Source organism: Electrophorus electricus, chromosome 8, assembly GCF_041902795.1.
Source record: "Electrophorus electricus isolate QZ-2024a chromosome 8, ASM4190279v1, whole genome shotgun sequence".
NCBI classification, from domain to species: Eukaryota; Metazoa; Chordata; class Actinopteri; order Gymnotiformes; family Gymnotidae; genus Electrophorus; species Electrophorus electricus.
Window position 1 is genome coordinate 27032028 of NC_137504.1, and position 24037 is coordinate 27056064.

Sequence of the window (24037 nt, forward strand, 5' to 3'; positions counted from 1 at the left end):
AACTGAACAGATGCTACAGTAGTTTCGATTTCTTTTCTTTGTTTACATGTCAGACGTTTGTCCCCTTCTCTCACGCTCAACAAGTTCAATTCCAAACTGAACGATGTCAGTAATTTCGCTATAAACTGGGTAATTCAGGATACACTGTCAAAGAGATCATTATCGATACAAAAAGGTGCAGTGATGGAATAGTGACATCCCAAGCGAGGTTCCAATACTAAAATAATGTAGAACGTTGTCTGTATCACATATCAGTTCTGTATGAGCTGATGTTATATTGCAAAACTTTTACCAAAACGGGAGCAAACGCAATAAGCAAGCCAAATAGGTTGCATTAGTGTTAAAAAAAAATTAAGACAGATCGCCACGAGGAGGCACTATAATCAAAATCTTGGAACTTTTCTACTTCAACAACAACTTACGTTTACCCTTCTAGACACCATTATTTGTCTCAGGCTCTTCTTCTCTAATGTGCGCCTTAAAAGTGCTGAATAATGCGAACGAATCTTGCGAATATTCAGTGAAATACAATCTCCTACTATCTCATCTCACCAGAGTCATTTGTTCAGGAGAGCGTGCGGATTGGCTCGCGCGCTGTGATGTGGTCGGTCGTGTAGGTTTGGTGGCGTAGATGGCAAAACGGGATTCACGAGGTGTGAGGGATTTCCACACGGGACACAAAAAAGTATTTGATAAAGTATAGCAAAGGTAAGTACGACTAGATTACCATTTTTCAGTAGTTTTGCATAAATGGAAATAAATACATGATGATAGTTATATGTGTTTTTCATCTGACTGTATGCTAGAAAAACGTGCGCGTGTTTTGGTGTTGGGAATGACCATGTTCTGCCTGAACTGAACTGAAGCAAGAAACTGGAATCGTTTTTAGAAGCATTACGATAATAGTTTGTTTAGTTTGATGCACTGGTCGGCAAATGTAAGTCTATGTTAGAGTTAATATGTGGTTTTGGAAAAGACCATAATCTGATCGCCTGTACTGTATAAGAGGCGTATAAAGAAGTGCAAAAAATGATAATTTATATTACGCAACATTTGCTTTGGGGTTTTTCTTTCTTGCTTGCTACATTCCTCTCATGCATCGTAAATCAGTGTTAATTATAAGATAACTTAAAATGTTTTGCCTTAATTAACAAACGCCACAAAAAAGAGCAAGCTCTCTAGAAAACTCTTAACAGTAACTCTGTAACCTGTTGTCAGTGTTGTGGCAGTTGGGTTTGCTAAAAGCGCTTCGAAAGAGCTTGTCTGCCGCCAGATGTGTAGTCTTAGGTAGCTCATGTAACCTAGCAGTTCAGGCTCCGGCTGTGCTAGGTTCATCGCCTGGGCTTTAGTGGAAATCAGCCATAAATCTGTTTTGTTCACCTCTATAGCTTCTTTGGGAATAGCCTAGTAGACGTATGTGAGTCGAGTTACTGTACCTCATCATCTACTCACTGATGGCAAAAGCTGGAACAGCGAGGTCAGGAGCAACATTAGTGACTCAGGGAGGAGCCGCAGTCAGTAATTACAGCTGTCTGCCATTCCACTGAGAAGAAATCTCTCAGTCGTCAAGACTTCCCAGCAGTTAACAGACTGCTCTTAGATCCGAGCAGAGATCCGACAAACTATTGACTGAGTTTGCCGCACGGCAGTATCCAAACATGTGCAGTCCCAATGAGGAGCAGATGCACGGTTTAAACGGACCGAGAGGACGGTAGTATGTGACAGCCTTCTAACGCCGGGGTGTTTAGAAAGCTGTCCGAGCAACCAGTCCTAGTCCAGAGAGAACTTTAGGGAGAGCGGAAACAGATGTACGGGTTAAAAGCAGGTGATCGGTTTTTTATGCAAGAACGTTACGACTCAGACTGCTGGTGCATTTAGCTTGTGAATGCTAAGTACAGCTTGCATGTAAAAACACGTAAGGTCTGGCGGTTTAATATAGAAGGTTCATTTAGTCGTGTGTACTTAGAGAGGGAAACGCGGGTTATGGCAGGTAGCATAGTTTGAAGCAGTATAGGGTCGATGGGGTAGTATCATGGCCGTGGGGGTAGTGCGTCATGTGGGGCTATTTACTCTTCAGTTTCACATTTACAGTTTGGCACAGTTCCTTTTCGCTCTCATAAGTTACCAATCACTCAACCCTCCATGTGTAGAGGTAGTCTAGTCTTTTTAACGTGTTGTTTTTTTAGCGTTAACTGATTTGATCTCAGCACTCGTGTCACGTCGCGCCAGACACCACTTTCTTCCGTCTTTAAGTCTTTAAGATGGTATTTCTGCCATTTTTACTTCATGGAAATGGGCTTCAAGTTGAGTTTGGTTTTGAGAGCCGTTTCCAAAACAAACAGATTGGAATACATAAATAAACATTAATGTTATGAGCAGATCTTGCAATCTGTCGCCATTAGTGCCGGCAAGATTCCCTTTCGCTTTTAATTTAATTTGAAGGCTGATATGCTATGACTCATCCATCTACATTGGCCATTTTTTACAGACTGCGACTATCTTATTTCTGTCGAAGCCCCAAGTCTGTATGTGAGATCAGAAAACACCTCTGATGCTCCATGAACAGACTGCAATTACAACAGTCATCTCAAATATCAGACAGACGCGTGAGCAGAACGTGACCCACGTTTAATAATCTAGGAATTTTGAATGAATGCTCTATTACACTGATACTAAAAGTTGTTTCTGTCTGGATGGTTTTCTTGCCCAATTCTGTACTCTCGGGTGCTGCCACCCTCATTCCTGTGTCTCTCATGCCATTTGATGAGATTGGCCTTCATCAGAAACCAGTGACTCAGCACACAGGTCTGGGCCTCTTATAATCAAGGGCCCTGAATGAGTTCCACTTGATTTCTCAGTCCCTAGCATCCCGCTTAGTCCCTCACCTACTACTCAGCTCAGCCACTTCTTCTGCAGCTTGGTCCTTGCTGTGTGTCTTAGCTGGGAGTTGGGAGCAGGCCCTGGCAGTGTCTCTTCCATCTGGAACAATCTGCAGGGCGGAAGGAGGCCAGGTCACGTGTGTGTGTGTGTCTGTGTGTGGTCATGACACCAAGGGCTGGGTTTAACTGAAGGCAGCTGGAATTAGGCTAATGCACAGCAATCAACACAGGGCCCTCACGCCACTTAATCCAGCTCTGATCTCTTGCTCTGTCTCTCTCATCCACAACTAAGCCAAGCTGTCAGGCAAGCTGATATACTTTTGGTCCTTTATATATCACTGTATGTCTTGCAGCATCGCTCTCTCAGCTAGTGCAGCACTGTTTATTGACAGCCCACTGGCCAGGCCTGGCGCCGATATGAAAGAACATCCCGTCTGTCCAGTGTTTCCAAACCCAGTTCTTGTTTAGGCAGACGTGATCTGAGCTGGGCTGCCAGAGCAGTTCTGTTGGACGTGCTCTTTGCGACCGGCCCCCCGGACCACCCAGCATCAGGAGGTGTTTCCCCCAGACCTGCATGGTCGCAAAGCAAGACTTGGGTTTAATCATTGGCCCAGATGGCCCCATGCTGTCAGACTGCTGCTATGAGATATTTCAGGATGTCACTTACTTCTTCCTGTTCGCCTCCTTCTCTTCTCTTCTCTTTCTATTTCCCTGCCAGGTTTACCGGTTGCTATGACATTAATTTTAATTTCGCCGAGTGTTCCTTTAAAATAATGGCTTCCTTTGTTAAAGTTTATTCTGGTTGAGTAAGGGTTTGGAGGACTAAGATGGAAACAGAATAGAATAGCTTTGTAGGCCTTAAAACTAAGCCGTAATTTACTGACATTATTGTGATCAGAAATGAAACTGTGTGATCCAGCAGAAGTTTTAGTAAGCTTATTTGTTCACGAAGCACCTGCAACCACAATAAAAACTGTTGCAGATCCTTTGTTCACTGCCTATAAGTGGCCTCCCCATTCAGAAAACCTAAGATGACTGATCTCAGATCAGTCTCTTAATGTCATAATACAAGAAGAGACCTTCAGTCGTGAGTTTCCCAGCTGATTTGAGAGCAGTCTTGTCCTAATCCAGTCAGAAGACTGAGTGCCTGCTGTGACATGCACAGCTGATGATGTGGGGATGAAGCAGCTCTCTGTGTGTCTCTCATAAAGCCTGTGGAGCTTCCGTCTTTACAAAACCATGCCATACACACCCTACCGCACACACACACACACACACACACACACACACACACACACACAGGCACGCACCCACACCATGTAATACAGGCAGAGAGCAGCTACACACACATACCAAGGACACTTACAGCCTCCATCTCATGCAGTGTCTCTGTCTTTAGGCAGATGTGTGTGTGTGTGTGTGTGTGTGTGTGTGTGTGTGTGTGTGTGTGTCCTCCACCCTACATCTCAGCTGGGTGCCATTGTAGGGGTCATGTGTGGAGGACTGTATGTAGGTAGCAGCCTGGGGGAGATGGTTGAGGAATTTTTACAGCTTTCCATGGAAGTCACTCCCCTTTCTGCATGTGAATGATGAAACCAGGCAGGAACCCTAAAGTTTTACTCAGCATGATGATTTAAGAATCACTAGACTCAAAATCACAGTTTATAACTGAATTGATATTTTCCAAATTGCCAATGGTTAATGTCTGGTAGCAACTGATTCATTTGGGGGGGGGGGGGGTTACTAAGGTTGTCATGTGGTGTTTTATGTTGTGAACATATTGATTAACACATGCCAGACTCATGTTTCAGTGCTAATTAATTTTTTCGTGTGAAATATTTTAATGGCCTTATTCAATGGTCTGAATAAGCATACTAGCATACAGGTACAAAATGTTGTTTTTAGTGCACTACAAGTTAGTCTTGGCTCTGAAAAGCTGTGAATCTGCCTACACCCAGTATAACCAGGCCAGTGTTTAAATAAAAATATGGTGCAAACCCCACTATACAGCTGCAGTCCACCAGCCTCACTTCAACATGCAGCTTTTAGCAGCACACTTCTGGTTTTCGTTAGCTTGGCTGAGCCTCTGCAGTTCAGTGCATAGTGGTGAGCTTCCATTTGTTTGCCTCAAAAGTGATTATTTCTACAGAATAATGCAAGTGTAGGAGGTGTGATGCTACATTCATCATCCACTCGTTTTGGTATTCGTTTTGAGCCCTTATGATCCTTCATCAACCACTTCAAATGAACTTTGCATGAACATCCCAGAACTCTAAGGGTAATTTTGCAGAGCTCTGTGCATATTCCAGAGCTTTGTATAGGTATTCCACAATATTGTTTGAACATTCCAGAACTGTGTGGAACATAGAGCTCTGCCTGAACATTCCAGAGCTTTGTGTGAACATTCCAGGGCACAGTGTAAATATGTCAGAGCTTTGCATGAACATAACAGAGCTTTGTGTGAACATTCCAGAGCATAATGTAAATATACCAGAGCTCTGTAGTTTTTTGTAAATATTGCTCTTTGTAATTATTCTAGAGCTTTGTGTGAATATTTCAGAACTAAGGCTTGGCACTGGTGCCAGTGACAGACTTCAGAGTGAAGAAAGAGCAGACAAAAACATACCCTGTTCTGATGGCCAACAGAAATGTGGAGTGGACACCTCCCTGTGCGTGGCTGCAGCTCCCAGCAAAATGTGGGCTGTCCATTTACACAAGCCTAGACTTTAAAATACTCAGGTTCCTGTGTGGTGTCTGTTAGTCAATACTAGGCTTGAAACTAAAGCAGTTCTTTCTGGAAGTGGATGATGGTTGACTCTTGGGTCCTTTTGTGGGGATCTTAACCATATCTGTAAATCTTTTGAGGCCCTCTCCAACCGATTTTGCATTAACACGAGTCCATCAGACACAGGAGCATGGCTATGCAAACACTACCAGAAGCAGAGGCTGTACTCTCCAGATATTAGGGATTTCCCAAATGTTTTTGATCAGTTATGTAAATTAACACAATTAATACCAGATACCAGATAATTGTTTTCCATATAACTAATAGCATTACCAAGAACAGCATTATACTGTAAAACTCATTACATGTTTAATTGAATTTATTTTACTCTTTTTCATCAACATAAGTAGTTATTACACTAAATATCACACTTACTTCAAGTGTAAGAAACAGAAGTGAATTAGGCACTTCTTAAGGGCTGCAATTGTAGTTCTGCTGTACTTTATCTTTGCAAGCCATCAGCTTTTACAGTGCAGTTTATGGCTTTGTCAACAAGAGCTTTGACTTTCCGTAGTAGTCTTAGAAGTGTGCAGAGAGAGAACTAAACTGTAGCGAAGGTAGTGGGCGTCGCATGATGGGAGAGGCCCGCCCCCCATGACACAGTACCTCTACCTTGGTCTCCCTCGTGCTGGGTCTGATCTTTGATCCAAACGTAGTGGGTCTTGTTGCCCTGACCACGTGACGTGCCTGTCTACACCCTCCTCTGCTCCCTGCCCACCAGCCAGCCAGAAGAAGGAATCATTCACCATGATTCTTGTTACTGTAAGCTTTTGAACTCCTTTCGTCTATAATTTTTCCTTCTTCTTGTTTCTTTCTCCTGATTGACTGCATTTATTTCTAAAGGAAGTACGGCACCTGAGGTCTGCTGGTCTTTCCTCACTTCTCCAGTACTGTCAGTGTCATTAAGGCTGCTATTATTCTACATTTGCTACTGTGTTTAAATAAATCTTAAACCAAGTAAAAGTGAATTAAAACTTAGAGACACCCAGATGGAAACTTTGTTGTTTTCGTTTAGTCTTCTTCTAAAGAGCTTGTGGACTAAAGAGCGCTGAGAATGAGAAAAGGCTCCAGAGGCTTTGAGAAAGAGGCTCGTGTGGTGTTCTGTGTGCAGAACAGCATGCAGACTTCTGGACAGCAGAGCGCTTTCTTACAGAGGCAGCCACAGGTAAGGAGGTTTAGGAAAAGTACTGAAACATCCTGGACTCCTTATCCAAATGGATCCTGGGAAGGGGCCTGAACGAGCCTGTGAATGGGAGGGCTGTTTCTGGATTAGCTCTGCTTTTGTTGTTCCGGTCAAGCCTCGTGTTTTCCTTCCTAAGCCTCTGGTTTGACCAGAAGGTCAAGGAAATCATAGAGAAGCAGAAGGTCAAGGAGATCATAGAGAAGCCAAAATAATGCCAGGAATACACTTTAACTTCTAGACTTATGTAGCCTGTGTTGTGGCTCTAGCTTTGTGTTTATATTGTACACTTAATGACAAACTCCAGACTTGTTAGTTTCTGTGAATTCTGTGAGTCCTGACGTTGAAGCTAATATAAAAGGTGCATGGTTAAACGATTGATGAATTGGACTCTGGACCCTCCGGTAGGACTGTGGAGTGTAAATGGTTAAACAGATCAGGAAACTTCTTGTCCAATTTTCCGCACGTCATTGTGCCCATCCATGTAACTTGCTTTTATTTCCCATCTTAAATGAAGGGAGGGGATTTTTCATTAACCATCACTGAATTATTCCTCAGAAAGTAATGGGTTCACCCCCCCCCCCCCCAAAAAAAAGTGGTCAAAACAGTCATTACGTCTAATGAGGATTTAGTGAGGATGAATGTGGAAAATAAACCGCTTCCCAGCGTGGGAACTGAGCCACTCAATCTGCCTCTGCAAAGCCCGACATAAGCCAGCATCATGCTGTTCTGACACACACCTCTCTCTGGATGTCAGTGTTGCTGGGGCGTAAGTCTGTCCCGCAAGCAGATCATGTGGGGGAAAATGACACACAACCCTGATAAATGTAGTACTGTGTTTTATAGTATCAGTCCTTTGTACATGATATTTATGATGTTTACATAAGCAAAAGGCATGTGCTGATTTCTCTTCAGACTTTTCCTACCATTAGGATAATTGTCCTAAATCTGTTGGGATTTTTGCATTCTAGCTTTTACACGCTTGATTTCCTTATGATAGATTTAGCCTTTAAAAAGAAACATGCATGTTTTCCCTGTAGGAAGCGATAATCCTTTTATGACTGAGCAAACCTTCTGTTTGGACCTGGGACTCCACAAATTCATGGTGCCACCCTTTCTCTTGGTATTAGCTCATGAGAAGCCCATGCTGGGCATATCCTGTAACGACACATCCGCACTCTGCAGATGTCTCTCAGCACAGAGACCCTAGAGCACCAGTGTTCAGACAAACGCCTCCCTCAGAACCCTGTCAGGCGTGTAGGAGGGGGCACACCCTGCCCTGCCGGAGGCCATGCTAATAACATTACATATATTCCACAGCTGTCTTGTCCTGACTTGACTGGGAGTGGAGCAGCTGTAGTGCTTATGTTGCTCTAGATCTAGCTTACCTGCCCTCTGGTTATGAAGACTTTTTACTGATCCCCTTAGGGATATTGTTCTCTGTATTTAACCCATCTGGGGTTCATACACACACTCAAGTTAGCACAGCACACTTGAGCATACACATACCACTTCTCTAACTTCTTTCTGCCATGGCTGCCCAGTGTTGTGTGCGTTATCCATAATGCTCTTGGATGCTGAATGTGGGAAACCAGCGCAGTTACTCAACCCCACACTTTTGCTTGCGAAGCCTCATCTGCATGCATCAAAGTATGACCTGTTTTTGCTCTTGTCTTTCTAGGAGAGCATGGCCGCAATGCTGAGGCCCGCCAGCCACTGAGGAACCCAGTGTTCAACACCACCACCGCCGCTCGCCGACCCACACACCCGAGACTCGTCTGCCGTCTCCTGCGCTCTCTCTCTCTCTCTCTCTCTCTCTCTCTCCCCCTCTCTTTTCTCCAGCCCCCTCATCGCTCCATCCCTCCCTTCACTGAAGGCCTCCTTCCGTCTCCTCCCCCCCTTTGCTCCACCCCGGCTACCATGTCCATCGCCCTTAAGCAGGTCTTCAATAAAGACAAGACTTTCCGGCCCAAGCGCAGGTTCGAGCCGGGCACGCAGCGCTTCGAGCTGCACAAGCGGGCCCAGGCCTCCCTCCACTCGGGCGTGGACCTGCGGGCAGCCGTGCAGCTGCCGCCGGGCGAGGACCCCAACGACTGGGTGGCCGTGCACCTGGTGGACTTCTTCAACCGCATAAACCTCATCTATGGCACCGTGTGCGAGTTCTGCACGGAGAAGAGCTGCCCCGTCATGTCTGGCGGCCCACGCTACGAGTACCGCTGGCAGGACGAGCAAAAGTACAAGAAGCCCACAGCATTGCCGGCACCCCAGTACATGAACCTGCTGATGGACTGGATCGAAATGCAGATCAATAACGAGGACATATTCCCCACCAGCGTAGGTGAGCCCCCATAACACATGGCGCAGAGAGTTAGCTGCTGTTCCAAGGGGTTGCCCGTGGAAGTGACGGCTTTTATTAGCAGTGGACATGATAAGCAGAGATGGTTTGTAAAGTTTGGCTGATATGATGTTCTTAGAAGTGAGTAGATGAAACTACAAAACCATACATCTGATATGTGAAGATGGCAGTAAATAACAGACTTTGCATTTGATTGTTTGCTGATTCTAACAAGAGTATTATAGGTTATTACAGATTACAGTAGCTCTGTAATGAATTACTGACATTCCTCCTGCATGAATTATTCTTAGATCATTACACGTACTCAGTGATAATTGCGTTTGATTTACAAAGTTTAAAGCAACACCGCAGGCATTCAGCTCCTAATAATCTGTCCCACCAGCAGCGGGACGGCAGGTACAGTTTCTATGTCTGGAGAAACACACAGTGGGCAGGTGATGTGATGATCAGCTTTTCTCAAACTCTTTGAAGATGACCCCCTGTGCTGTCTGAAAATGGCCGTGTACACAAAGCCTGCTGAAGCTCCCCTCGTACAGAACTGAGAAGCAAACGTCCAGGACGGCTTCCCTTACAGGCTGGTGATTCGCTTCCAGCTTTCACAGGGCACTTTGTAAAGGGAAGAGTGTCTTTCATCTCTTACATGAAACAGTGGGTCAGACAGCACTACCTCAGCATGACCAGAGGCCCAACAGACACCAGACACACCTGTGATGTAGAGCCTGAGTGCTGGTCTTCAGATAGATGCCTGGTTTTGCTAATAAATGAAGTCTTGGCAACATTTGGGGCCAGCTACTCACTTTTTGCTATAAGGGTACTTCCATAAACCATGGTGATAGAAGCTCCCTTTGCTGGCTTGTTAATGCCACTGTACAGGGGACACTATAGACCGAATGAGTTCTTGTTTACCTTGAAAACCATACATTTAATCCAGTTCATTTTGAACATGTTTTTGTGGTAGAAGAGGTTATCCTCCGTGTGTGTGTGTGTGTGTGTGTGTGTGTGTGTGTTGGGTTCATGTTAGTGCATATGCATGTTGATTCCTGTGCACTCATATGAAAAAATGCAAAAGAGAAGGAAATGCAGCAAGTGAAGAAGAAGGGATAGAGTAAGGAGAAGAGAAAATAAACAGAGAGAGCGAGAGAGGACAAACCTGCCATTCCACTCGCCCCGTTTTAGGAGCGAACGATCAAATTCACTTCCTTACAGCTTTCTTTCTCATACAAACAGATCTTCTATCAGGCCAAGTGATCTTTTATCTTTTGTTTTCACAGATGTTGGAAGAGGCTCTGTTTTAATCCTTTTTTCAGTTGCTGTCAGTGTCTCAGTGAGAGAGAAGAGCATATTTGCCATTTTAATTACAATCCCTGAGGCTACATCCATTACAGAAACACTGCGCAGTGCTCCACTGTTATACCACTCTGCTCTAACCACTGCTGCTCCACCCAGTAGCCCTCTGACGGGTAGCACCCTCCATCCCCACCAACACCCTCTGGTAGCTCCCTCTGCCCCCTGAACGTGCTGTCCATCTGAACAGCGCTCATAAGGCATGAGCCATGGCTGCCACGAGACACTATCGCACTGTCGCCCTGTCAATTATTCAGAGCCACCGGATCCCTGGGAGGCCAGCTCCTCGCGCCTCTTCTGTGCAACCTGAGCTCAACCTCACCTCGGTCTTCCTGCTTCAGCCCTGCAGCCTCTCTCCTCCTCTCTCCTCCTCTCTCCCCATCCTCTCATCCTCAGTCTTGCTCTTCATTTGGCTTCGTCTCTGTTTAATGGTGCTGTGCAGGACTGGGTGGGCAAACGCAGCCACATACCAGAACACACAGCCACAAATCAGAAACGCAGCTTGAAATGCAGACACGTACCAAAAACACAGCGACATACTGATGTTACAGTGTTGGCATTAAATAACAGTAGAGTTATATCGCTTGAGGGATAAACTCAGCCTGTGCCACAGATGTGTAGTTGGGCTCCAGTGGCTCGGCCAACTCGGGGAGGTGGCATGCTCACTATCTAAGGCCATGCTTGGCCATGCTGGGCTCGTCCAGAGCGCACTGAGGGTTTTCTTTCCTCATCACCTGGACACAGTGTATTTTTGAGGTATTTTTGACTGTTTAGGTGGCACTTTAAGCCCTCGTGTACAATCTCCATGTCAACCAATACATGTAAACCGCTTAGGGAGTCAGCAGGGGGAGCTTAGACCTGAAATGTTCACGTGCGTGTGTGTCATTGATACACATTTAAAGCATTAGATTTCAGGGCTGGTGTGTGTATCTCTCTCTCTCACACAGACACACATACACACATAACAATGATTTGAGGCATGTCAAGGTGCAGGTCAAGAGGGCAGGTGATGTCCCCAGTGCTGGGTGAACCGTGCATCTCACTGTGCTGTTCTCTGTCCTGAATAAATAACACTGCTACTGCTCAGATCATCCAGCCAGATAGAGACGAACCCACTGAAACATCGCAGCTGTCGCAAAACCCAAATCCCAACCCTCAGTGTCTCTCTCTGTCTCTCTGTTCACCTGCGGCCTCTTCTCTCACGGTCCTTACCCTACAGAGTGGCATAAATGCATCCTTGAGGATTTCTCATGCCTGTGTTTATCACTTCATTTTTGATGACACGCCCAACACACATCAGCAGTGCTAGGAATTCTCCCTTTACCTTTCTCTCTTTTTCCTGTGTCTCTCCTTCTCTGTCTCTTGCCCTTTGTTTCTCTCTCTCTCTCTCTCTCTCTCAGCACTTTTCCGCTGGCATGGTGCTGGTGCCAGAATCCCGAACGGTGCCGGGCTTGTCCACCGCAAAATCACAGGTTCCCGGCCAGAAAACTTGGAGCCGTTCTAACCCCTTAATCTTGCTGATCTGGAAGCAACGAACCGGAGACGCGAGTGGCTGAAGGGTGGGGTCCTATCGCCAAACCAGTATAGCTGTTTACCCGCCTTACTGCCATGTACAACAAAAATCACGAGAACCACAGCAAATACAGCAGTAATGAATCATGAGTTGTCCATGGAAGAAAGAAATGCATTACTTGTGGCTGCTTCTGTTTCCGGATGATGGGAAACCCACATCCACATATGTAATAGTTGGGTTCTCAAACCAGTGGGAATGTGACTCCTTCTCTTTGTCCTCCTCTCTCACTTTCTCTCCATCTCTCTATCTCTCTCCCTCTTGGTCTCTCTTCCCCCTTCCTTCTCTCTGTCCTCCTCTCTCACTTTCTCTCCATCTCTCTATCTCTCTCCCTCTTGGTCTCTCTTCCCCCTTCCTTCTCTCTGTCCTCCTCTCTCACTTTCTCTCCATCTCTCTATCTCTCTCCCTCTTGGTCTCTCTTCCCCCTTCCTTCTCTCTGTCCTCCTCTCTCACTTTCTCTCCATCTCTCTATCTCTCTCCCTCTTGGTCTCTCTTCCCCCTTCCTTCTCTCTGTCCTCCTCTCTCACTTTCTCTCCATCTCTCTATCTCTCTCCCTCTTGGTCTCTCTTCCCCCTTCCTTCTCTCTGTCCTCCTGTCTCTCTCTCCTCATAAAGTTTATACAGCGTAAAGTATACGGCGGTCCGTGAGAGGGATTACAGCCTTTGCACCAGCTACCACTGAGAGGACATTACAAAGCTGTAATGCATTGTGTTTCCCAGAGCCCTGCACACTCCACACGTTGTACCTTTCCCTAGCGGGTTGAGTGTCCTACGCATGTCCAGTACGGAGCTGGGAGAGCCAGACACCAGATGATGAGCTTTGTGGAGCAGACTTATCTCTGCTTAAGGACTAATGACTTCGCCTGGCTCTTTATGTTAGGCTTGTCTCTGGGAGTGCAGGTCACCACAGCCCCTGCAGGAAGAGTCTCTCCCTCATCTCATTCTAATCTGCAGTGTTCAGAATGACCCCTGTAGGAGCTGCATTTACTCTCGGTCAAAGACAGAGAGTGAACACAGCACACTGTGTTGCGTTGTGCTCCATTGGCAAATAAATAGTGGAGTTCAGATTCTGAGCTGAGATCTGTTGTATGTTTTTTGCTATAATGTCAGAAGAGGATTTGGGAGGCTGGGGGTGAATCAGACAGCTCAGGAGCAGGTCCGAGGCGTCGCTCAGGGAAGAGGTCAGTCGCTAGGAGCACCCCCTCGCTTTGCTGCAACCTTTGGGAAGAGGAAGTTGTTTGTCATCAGGATGTGACTTTTTGTGTCGTGACATGTGGAGGCATATTTCACCTTTGCCTTCTTTTGGGCCCTATCAAGCTACCAGGCTGTGTATTGTAGAAATGAGCTTGAAGGTTTGGTCCTGGCAGGAGAACAACTGTACCCATTTATCCCACTGTAAAGCTGTGACGTGTGTTATGGGATAAAAAGCTGTTTTGTTCCCTTCTTTGAGTTTTATATATGTTGACCAGCAAGACAAACTAGTAAAAGTTCTCAGAGTGGCAGAAAGCAGGACACAGGAGTTACACTGCACAGCTTCTAACAGCAACCACTCAGCAGTGGTTCACACATAGCTTCCCACGGAAACCATGGAAACCAGGAGACTCACCCCAGAAGTTCAGTTAAGTTTCCAATTCCAAATTTGTGCCTAAGTGTCAATTCCACGCACACAATTGAATAACCATGTTGTCAGCTTTTTAATAATTTTCTCTGGTTTCTGTTCAGACATGGTTTTCTCCTCACACTTTCCCCTTGTATACTCTTTCTTTTGATGGCAAGAAAAGCAAAAATATGAACATATACGAATATATACGAAGTGAAATAATAGCAGTTTAGCCAACCAGCTCTTAGCCTCCGAGGTCTGCTAGGCTCTTCATCCTCTGGTTAGATCAGCAGCAGGTGAGAGTGGTCGTGCTTAAGGGTGAAGGTACCATGCCCCCACGCCCCCCGCTAGCACCACGCATGACAACAGATATTTGAACCCAGTGAAACATGAAACATGGCTTAGATAAAATGGTAGATAACAAGTCAGTTATATTCGCACCCCAGCATGTCAGAATGATTGCGTTGTTCTGTTGTACATTTAAACATTGTTACTGTAATGTTAACAAGGATCCCAGTGTACCTACATCTGCCTCATATGCAAGTGTGAAGAAGCAGCTTGCAGTCCCTCTTTCACACACTCTTTCTCTCTCTCTCTCTCTCTCTTTCTCCCTCTCTCTCTCTCTCTCTCTCTCTCTCTTTCTCCCTCTCTTTCTCTCTCTCTCTCTCTCCCTCTCCTCTCTCTCTCTTTCTCTCTCTCTCGCTCTCTCTTTCTCCCTCTCTCTTTCTCCCTCTCTCTCTCTCTCTTTCTCTCTCTCTTTCTCCTTCTCCTCCTTCCATGTCACTGCATGTCTCTTGTACTAGAGGTTTCTGATGATGATGCTTTGTTGTACTGACACATACAGAATGCAGTAATTCATAAAAGTTCTTAACTCACTTTCATTCTTTAGGCCTGGGGCACTGGTCTGCAACTCGTTCACACGGTTCTCTCCTTTGCTGACACACATGTTCTGGCTTTTAGCTGACCTGTTTTAGTTCAAAGGGGCAGGTGTAAAGATTTGCCAGTTTAAAAGGAGTGTTTAGGGGCTCTTGATCTGTTACTTGATGCATGATGTTTTCAGATTACAAGAAGTTTAAACCATGTACCACAGATTTGTTTTTAACAGTTGGAAGGTGACGTACATCAGGAGTGGACTTGGTATGTCTTGCTTTCTGTGCCATATGGAGTGCTGTTTGGTTTTCATGTTGAGAAACTTAAAACTGCAGGATCCCTTTAAATTGGAGAGAGTCTAAACTGGGAGTCCTCCTGGGACAGATCTGGTGTGAGGGATTTTCTGAATGTAGGGTAGCAGCACAGTGTAGATTTATTTCAATACTCACTGGCCGAAGAACAAAAGGTTGATGATGATTGATTGGGTTGTTCCAGAATGCGAAGACAGCCTATCAGAAGGCTATCAGAAGGGTGAGGGTTCATTCCCCTTTTGGCAATGACACCTGGTGCCAAAACACCTGCACACAGCAGTCATGCACCTGCACATACACATGCACACACAGATAACCGTGCACACACACAGTCATAACCATGCATATGCACATACACAAATAGGCACACAACCATCTGTTTACTGTGAGTCTGCCAAATCAAGAGAGTGGCGGGTCTGGGACTTGTACTGAAATGGGCTCCTCCTTCACTAGTCCTTTAAGTTTAAATGATGAAGGTTCAGTCTGTAGTAGTGTAGTATTTGTAGAATTACTGTAGTATTGCTATAGTATTTTGCAATCGGATCCTCTCGTGCACAAGACAGATCCGTGTTAAATGTTTGAACTATGATTTTATCCTTGTAGATTGGGGATTTAACACTTGCTTGTGTTTTATAACAAATATCACATAGTGTGTGATGTCCTGCATGTCTTGTCCCAGAACAGATACGAGATGCTCTCAGACTCCACCTGTCTTTGTCTTACATACTGGCCTGGATTCTCGTACAGTGAGTGATGTGTAAAGTGGGTCAATAGCTAGTTCCTTTTCCATCTGAAATAAAGGCCATATTAGGGCTCTCTCTCTCTCTCTGTCTGTCTCTCTCTCTCTCGCTGTCTCTCAGATCCACAAGGTTTATGGCCTTTATCTCTCACACACGTGTGTGTACACATTTTTAAGATTTCTGTGACAAACTAATAAGAATAAGACACAATATAGAATTGCACAAGAGGTTTAAGGTTTTAATGTTTTACCCTTTACACATTCACTCTGGCTTAGTGTCAGAATGTAAACACATTTGGTCTGATGTGAAACATTTGGGTTTGTGGATTCACATGCCAAGGAGATGTGAGGAAGTAGAAGACGAAGGTTCACTCTGCATGCCACAAGGCAGCTTGTTTCCTTTTTCTATCACGTTTTGATCCACAAACCTGAACACCGAATAACTCACCAGAGGGCCCAGAAGCTGAGGAGGACTGTGGGAAATGTAGTTCACAGTGCTGTTAGTATGTCTGCTGGAGGTTATGCTAAGCAGCACCCACTTGTTCTCCTGCTTTGAGCCTTTCCTTACTTTCTCATATATCAGACACCATAGGTCCTATGCTAGGTCCTTCTTTCTCTCTCTTGTTCCCTCGGTTTCTTATGGTGAAACTACCCTCATATTGTACTTGCGCACTTATTTGTTGCAGGAAAAACCTCTGCCTGTTTTTATTCTACTTGTGTAACATCATGTCAAAGATGACATAAAGGCCTTATTGTGAGAAAATTAATTTGGCTATGAGTTGATGTGAGGTTTAAATGCTTTCTGTTTTGGCCTTCAGAGAGCTTGTCATTTGGTTGTGTTATGAAATCATCTCACAAGCTGCAAGGTTGTACACCCTCAAGCGTGAGTGCTAGTTTTAAACAAGTGCTCATTATGTGTGAGTCAGACTGTGCCATGACCTCCACAGTCATGTGAGGATCCCATCAGTCAAAGTAAAGCTGAAGGCAGTCACCTCATTTTCACCCCTCAGCAACATCCAGCACAGGAGCTACTGTGTCCGTGCGTGTGTCCGTGCGTGCGTGCATGTGTGTGTGCGCGTGCAGGCACGTACACAGTAATCTGTGGGTCACTCTGTATCATGGGAGATTATCAGGGCAGATTAAGGGAACGACTGATCTCTTTGGTGCGCAGTGCAATCCCTCACAAGGGAGACACAGATGCGGTTACTGGTGTGGGAAGCTCAGTTTAGAAACAGCTCAGAAACAGTTTTCATTTAATTCACCGGTAGCTCAGAAACAGTTCTCAATTAAATTCATTGTCAGTTCCAAAATGGTTCTCATTTTTTGTCAGTTCAGAAACGGTTCTCATTTGATTGCAAGTGTTCTGATCATTTCTGAGTTTTGAGCTGACTGAGTGGAACACCTGACTTGCACACATTGGGAGGAGGTTTGCCTTTTCTATAGCCAGTGAGAAAACTTACTTGTTATGGAGTGGGGCCTGTATGAATCTGTGACACTATCTCCAGATGACAAATTAAAATGTGGGGCTTACATAACAATTTACCAAATAGTGAGGATTATGTTTGGCAGAGAAGAGCATGCACCCTGTTCAAAACTGAAGACCAGGGAGCTGTGGAGGATAATGGGAAATGTATTTCAGCTGTAAGCATATCCATTGAGAGGGCCAAGTCAGTAGGTTTTGGAAGATAACATGACATGAAGATGCCGTGGTGAACTGAGAGTGTTAAGAAAGATAGATGTGCAACCCAGACGTTGAAGTAAGCAGAAACGTCCATCTTGCCCTGAGAGACAGAACCCGCCGGGCCTCACTGAAGCCATCTGGTGAGCTCCGTTTTCTCACAGATGCTAATGCTAATGATTGCCTGGTTGGTGCGGTGGATCCCTCTATAAAGGCTCTCACCACATGGCACGTTTGCAATTTAGCACCAAGCACATTACACAAGCCAACAAAGCGCGTTTGCCCTTTTAAGCTCTCGGCCCTGTGTAAGATGGCAAGGTGCTGTCAGCATGCTTATATTTTGGTTTAGCTGAATAAGAGCGAGCTCCCAGTGCTGGTTGAAGCGCTCTGTGGAGTGTCCGGCTGCATGAACACAGAGACCGTTTCATACAGCAGTGAGCGGCTTTGAAGGAGCCTTTGTCTGAGTGACAATGGCCTCTAATTCAGCTCCATTCTCTACCTACACACGGACACACAAAAACGGACGTGCACGGCTACTTCCCATGGAAATGATCCTCTCAAATGATTCTTGTAGCCTTCAGATTTTGTTTGGGAGTTGTGCGGTGAAAAATGGCACTGTTTTGTTGAATGTTATGAACATTATGGATTAAACATGAATGCGCCCACACGGGAAACATCTGGAATTCCCCGAATACTCCACAGTTTTTCACGATCTGAGGAGACATCTGCCCTTACTGAGGTTTTTGGCCAGCTCAGAACAGCTGAACACGCGCGCGCGCACACACACACACACACACACACACACACACACAAACATTACACTCTAGAAAACTTTTCTACGGGCTGCAGACTCAGCTTTTTATCATCTTTCTTCTCACAACACCTGTCGGAGAAGACGTTTTCCTTTTGCGTAGGCTCGAGTGGGGTTGCACTTACAGCATCCTGTTTTTGCAGAAGGCTGGTGCTGCTGCTGGTGCTGCTGCACAGTCAAGCCCAGGCAGGTCCAGTCTCGGAGGTTACTTCCAGCATAGTCTGCACCAATCAGAGAATCAGAGCTGCTCTGTTGGTGTGGGGTCAGGTGTTTTTATAGTGCAGAGACCCCAAAAGCACTGTGTAAGTTAAAGGGAGATGTGTGTGTGGTCGTGCGTGTTCGTGCCTCCGTGCATGTGTGTTCGTTTATGTGTGTGCATAATATCCTTGTCTGAGATTGATTACAATTAATCAAGAGTGTATAAATATCAGAATATCCCACTCTCTCTCTCTCTCTCTCAGGAATCCCCTTCCCCAAGAACTTCATCCAGATCTGTAAGAAGATCCTGTGTCGTCTCTTCAGGGTTTTCGTGCATGTCTATATCCACCACTTTGACCGTATCATCCTGATGGGGGCGGAGGCTCATGTCAACACATGCTACAAGCACTTCTACTACTTCTGCACTGAACTCAACCTCATAGATCGCAAGGAGCTTGAGCCGCTGGTGAGTGGCAGGGGGTGGGGCAGGTGGGCGGGGCCTCCTGCAAGGAGTGAGTGAGTCACAGCCCTTGGGCAACAGAGATGTTGTGGTTTAAATCCTACTTGGGTAGTCTGCAAAATCCCAGACAACTAACCAGAATTTTCCAGGAAAAAAAAATTTGACAGGAGGTTATAAAGTCTTAATAGTGTCTATTAGAATCCCCCTCCTCTATCGTCTCTCTCTCACACTCACACACACACACACACACACACACACACACACACACACACACACACACACACACACACACACACACAGAGACAGAGGTTTGCCCAGAGACATCAAGAATTACTGGAGCTCAAAATACCCTGTACCAATCAGAGGACTATATTCTAAAAAAGGAGTCAAGGTTAAAAGCAGATTAAACACCCTCCTGTTCACTCACTTCCTGCTCCTCCTGTGGAACGATATAAAAAATAATGCTGCCTGATATACTCATCTACAGTTGCTTAACTCTGTAACGTAAAAGTCAGAAAAAAATCTGTCTTGCAAGTCAACTTGTAAGTCGAGACCTTGCTATGTAGTAATTAAAAACAAAGACTGGAAAGTCAATCATTACTGTGAGTGTATGAAACAAACATTCATTTAGTTACAGTAATATTCTGCTGGCTTTACTGTATTCTGTTGCATAAGCATTTGTATGGCATATATATGTATAAAATGTCATATTGTGTATGAGAGAAAAAGTGAGGATGTATGGGAGACGGATTTTTTCTCTTGCTCATCATGAGCTCTCCTCATAACAAAGCAGGGAAGTGGGAACTCGGGTCTTCTAAAGACAAGTAGCTGGGAAATAAGCCAAAACTACAGGTCCCATGATGCCGAGTGGCTTGGCGTGTCCAAAAAAGATGAATAGCTCTAGTGTATGTTTTATGTTTTGGACAGATGTTGCCGTTTTTTGGTCAAACTGGTATATTCATTTTCCTGGGACACGAATATTATTTTTTGGTTTTTCCTTAAGTGGTACTGTGGACAAAAATGGGATTTAGTCTCATCTTTGAGGTGTGTGTGAGTCTGTGCGTGTGAGACTGTGTGTCACTGTGTGCATTTATGTGTTTGCGTGTTCATAGCAGGAAATGTGCCATCACTCAGTGGTAAGGGTTGTGCGTGTGTGTGTGCGTGTGTGTGTAACCTTGAGAGGGTAATCATGACCCTCAGTAGGTTGGGCTCAGCTCTCTGGTGCAGTGCCAGATCGTAGTTCCTCTGCTGGAGATGGTGGCCAGACCTGCACACAACCTCCCTAGACAAACATACACCAGCAAACACCACTGGCAAACGCACATGATTGAGCAAATCCCTTTAGGGTAGAAAAAGATGAACTGAACTGAGATATTAGCACTCCTTAGCACAAGACACACATAATATACATTTGTATAAAAAGTTTTTATGATATCCACTCCTGAAGAGTATTGTTAGCAGGGGCGTTCTCTAAAAGCATATATTGTTCTTGTTGGATCAGTCTTTGAACCAATCCCCTGGCAAGCTTACTCCGAGTTAAGAGTATAGTGTTTGAAATGTATAACCATCGTTGCCCGTGGTGTCACTGAAATGCACCATGTTCCACTAATGCCTTTTTTTGGGGGGGGGGGGGATTCCAGAAGGAGATGACATCACGGATGTGTCACTGAACAGCTTGTGACACGGCCCCTGTCAGACTGCTGACGTCCTGAAAGACGTTTTCTCTGTGGAGACGGAATCCAGCTTGTTGCAAGTGGCTGTGAATGTCTAAGCAACACCGGAAAAAGACCCATGGACTGCGAGGACATTGCTGCTAAGCCAGACAGTGTGACACAAAGTCTGTTGCAACAAGAAAGTGTAAAGCAAACCCAACACGTGCCTCCATACAAGAAACGCTCGTGGAGAGGACACTAACGTTCACTAATGCTCGCGGAGCACAGCAGCGCCGCTTTGTGGTGAAAAGTAGCACGCACCACACATTGTGTTGCCAGGATTGTCCTCAAGGTTGCGATTTAAAGGCAAAAACAAACTAAGGTTCAGAAATGTGCACTTAGAGGAGAATAAAATGAGGTAACAATGCAATTGCAGTGCATGATATGGGGATAATTGTATTTTAGCTGAAATAATGCATTTAATTCCTAATTTCTACTAGAGTACAGTTGTGAATAAATTATTTACACCCTCATTTTCACACAAATATTTGACAATAATGTTTTATGTGTACATAAAATGATTTATAGCATGTAGAGACTGCCAAATGCTAGATTTTTCTCTTCATCTAAAAATTGTTCATAGTTTGCTAATGCTAAGTGGAATGTTTTTAATGACTTGAAATTCGGTGTATTTTGCAGTGGTTTCACTACAAACAGATTTGAGTGATAGCGGGTCGTGTCCGGTGGAGGTGTTGTGGGGTCTGGGGTTTGGCGCATACACAGTGGCTGGACTGGGTAAAACAAGGGAAATTACAAACTACAGATGGACTGCATGTTGGAGACATTACACAGACTATTCTTTCCTTTTCTGAACCTTCTGCAGTGCATTTTTTATATTCTTAAGCGCAGTAACTGTTGGTGTGGAATGGTAGTTGTATGTGGGTTTGAGAGAGAGAGATTGACACACACTTTGTTATGGCTGTGTCATCTGCAGCTTCTCTTTTACTGTGCTGTCACTATGCAATAAGTCACTCAACTTTCCTGTTCATGAACCACCACAGTAGTGACCAGTTTTGTGTCCACACCAGCGTCCTGTTTAATTCAGCTCAACTCATCTGTTTAATGTATTTTTTAAATAAGAGACATTGTCTTTAAACAACATAGAGAGCCAGCCTCAGACTGTGTGTGAGTGTGTGTGTGTGTGTGGGGGGGGGGGGGGGGGGGATTTTGTTTGTTTGTTTTTTGTTGGGGGTTTTTTGTATACTGGGAACTGTTGTTCTCCCATTATCAGTTTCAGTTTACTCTTAAGATTATGTATCTTTAGTTTGTACATTCACCAACTGACGCAATAAACTTTGGATTAAGGATTTATTTTCTAACCGCTTAAAGATGTGTGAGGTTGTACTTGTACTAAAAGCCTCCTGCTGAATGTTGGAAAAATGACACCTTGTTTACCTTGTTTACCTTGTTTACCTCAAGTCTTTCTAACAGTTCAGCAGGTCTTCAACAGCTACTGTCATGCCTGGGAGGAAAAATGATGGCAGGAAGTAGAAGATCCTCTGGCCAAATAAAATCTGCTTAATTTAAAAACAGAATCCAATTCATCATAATGATGGAATAAAGTTTCATTTAGGTTTACTTATAGATCATAGATAAAAGCATATAAAAACAAAACATTTAAAAATACATTTATATTCCTTTTTGTAAATATAGAGATTAAAGTGAAAGAAATGAATGTGTTTGAATGTCCTGCATTACAAAAATCTTCCCAGTGGACCCAGCCACTAATGTTCTACCGTGCGTGCCCTGAAGCAAATGTCTCTAGTATTTAAGTCTTGAATCTCCAAATCTCCCCTGTCTCACCTCTAAGCTCTTTATTAGAAACACTGCCTGTGATTGCAGGTCAATAGTGGATCAGCACAAGGGCTCACAATTGTGAATCGTGTGTTTAGATTGTGTGCTTAGATTAGCCCAGCCATAATCCCTTCTGGGGTATTTAAGAAGACCCCTCTGCTCCTTCACAGTCAGATTAGACCTTCAGATTTAACTTCGCTGATTTTAGAGAAGTGATTTTGCGACAGATAAGATTATATTCTTAATCCGAATTGTATATAAGGCTTTTCCGTATACACAGTACTGTCTAAGATCTGAGGACGCTGCTTCGTCCTCCCAGAAGTTCGAGAGAATCCAGATCGCTTGCTGTCGCTTGCCATGAAGTGGATTTGGGAATTTCTGGTCCGTGGCGTGTTGTGAAGCGATGTCCTGGATCGCGTTCCCGTGTGTGGACTGAAGGTGGCGCTGTGGCCCAGCCATGGGGGATGAGGTGACGGCGGCGACGTCATGTGGGCCACCCGTGTGCGTGCAGATTCTCTCCGTGGTGGCGCTGGCGTGCTTCAGCCTCTACTGCCTGGCCAAGGGCGTCTCGTTTGCCTTCTTCAACTGGTGGTATGTCCTGGGCACCGTCTGCTTCGCCGCAACGGGCTTCGCTGCTTTCCGCGTGTATGACGTGTGTTTGATCATGGCACGGAGGGAGATCACCGAAGCCGAGCACTGAGGGGCTGGTCTGAGATCAGCATGGGAGGATTTAGCCGTAACTGTGGCGGTAAGAGTTTGGAGAAGGGCACACTGATCCAGGGGAACCCCTGCACAGACTGTGATGGATGCTGGTGGGAGGAGGTGCTTTTAAGACCACCTTCAAAAAGCACCTCCTTCAACTCTGGTTGTTTTGCATTAATGATGAAAGCTTGCGTGAATACAGAGGTGACACCTGTTGAATGCAAGGCTGTCTGACAGACAAATTCACCACACCCACTTTGACAGACTTTCACAACATTAAATTGTGCAACTGTTATGTTACTCTGAAGATCACACAGGAAAAAAAGCAATATCTACACTATTCAATAGATCAAGTCTCCACTAGATATGCAGAGGTGAAAGTTACTAGTTTACTAGTCACTTTTTTTCTTCACCTACACGTGTTGTAAATGGTCTGTAATTGGAGTATTGCATGGATTCACAATGGAGGATGACACTACTTTAACTTTGTCTCTGTACACAATAAAATCACCAGTGTTGAGAGAGCTTTTAAAGTGGTCTCTCTGATAACTATAGCTGTTGTTTTGCAGTTTAGGCACTGTATGGGTTGTCTGAATTTAATTAGAATCTGCTCTAGTTTTCTCCTGTAGCTGTAATTCACATGGATTACTCTGAATTACTCTATTCAAAAAAGGAAGCAAAGCAACATTTTTACATGTTTACATTTGGACACTTCAGTGTGACCTTGGATTGTATTTGCTTCATACTGTAGCACGAAGCCACTTTATACAAGTTACAAAATAAACAATGATCTTCATCTTCTTGGAAACTGACATTCTTCTGTTTCTTACTGGTTGCCTGTGCCAGCATGTCCTGGGTTTGGTCTCCATGCCTTCCTGCTTATTGCAAAACAGCCCTGCAACTCTGAGACGTCAGCCAGCCTAACGGAGTCGTGGAGACTAGCGGGGATGGTACTGGTATGCACTGCCAGTGGAACTTATTTAAATGCAGTGAAAACTGCACAGACTCATCTGCACACTCCAGCCCTGTTCCAGTGCAGTTTGAACCAG

At 44.8% G+C, this 24037-nt stretch overlaps 1 protein-coding gene across 1 annotated transcript; it reads left to right on the forward strand.

Moving 5' to 3' along the window:
- The first annotated feature begins 443 nt into the window (after window positions 1-443).
- On the forward strand, window positions 444-21820 carry LOC113582830 (MOB kinase activator 3B). Its single transcript, XM_027018832.3, has 4 exons — window positions 444-708; window positions 8526-9182; window positions 18584-18786; window positions 20421-21820. Exons 2-4 carry the CDS (start codon window positions 8765-8767, stop codon window positions 20448-20450), a joined length of 651 nt encoding a protein of 216 aa, XP_026874633.2. The 5' UTR covers window positions 444-708; window positions 8526-8764; the 3' UTR covers window positions 20451-21820.
- Window positions 21821-24037: the final 2217 nt, after the last annotated feature.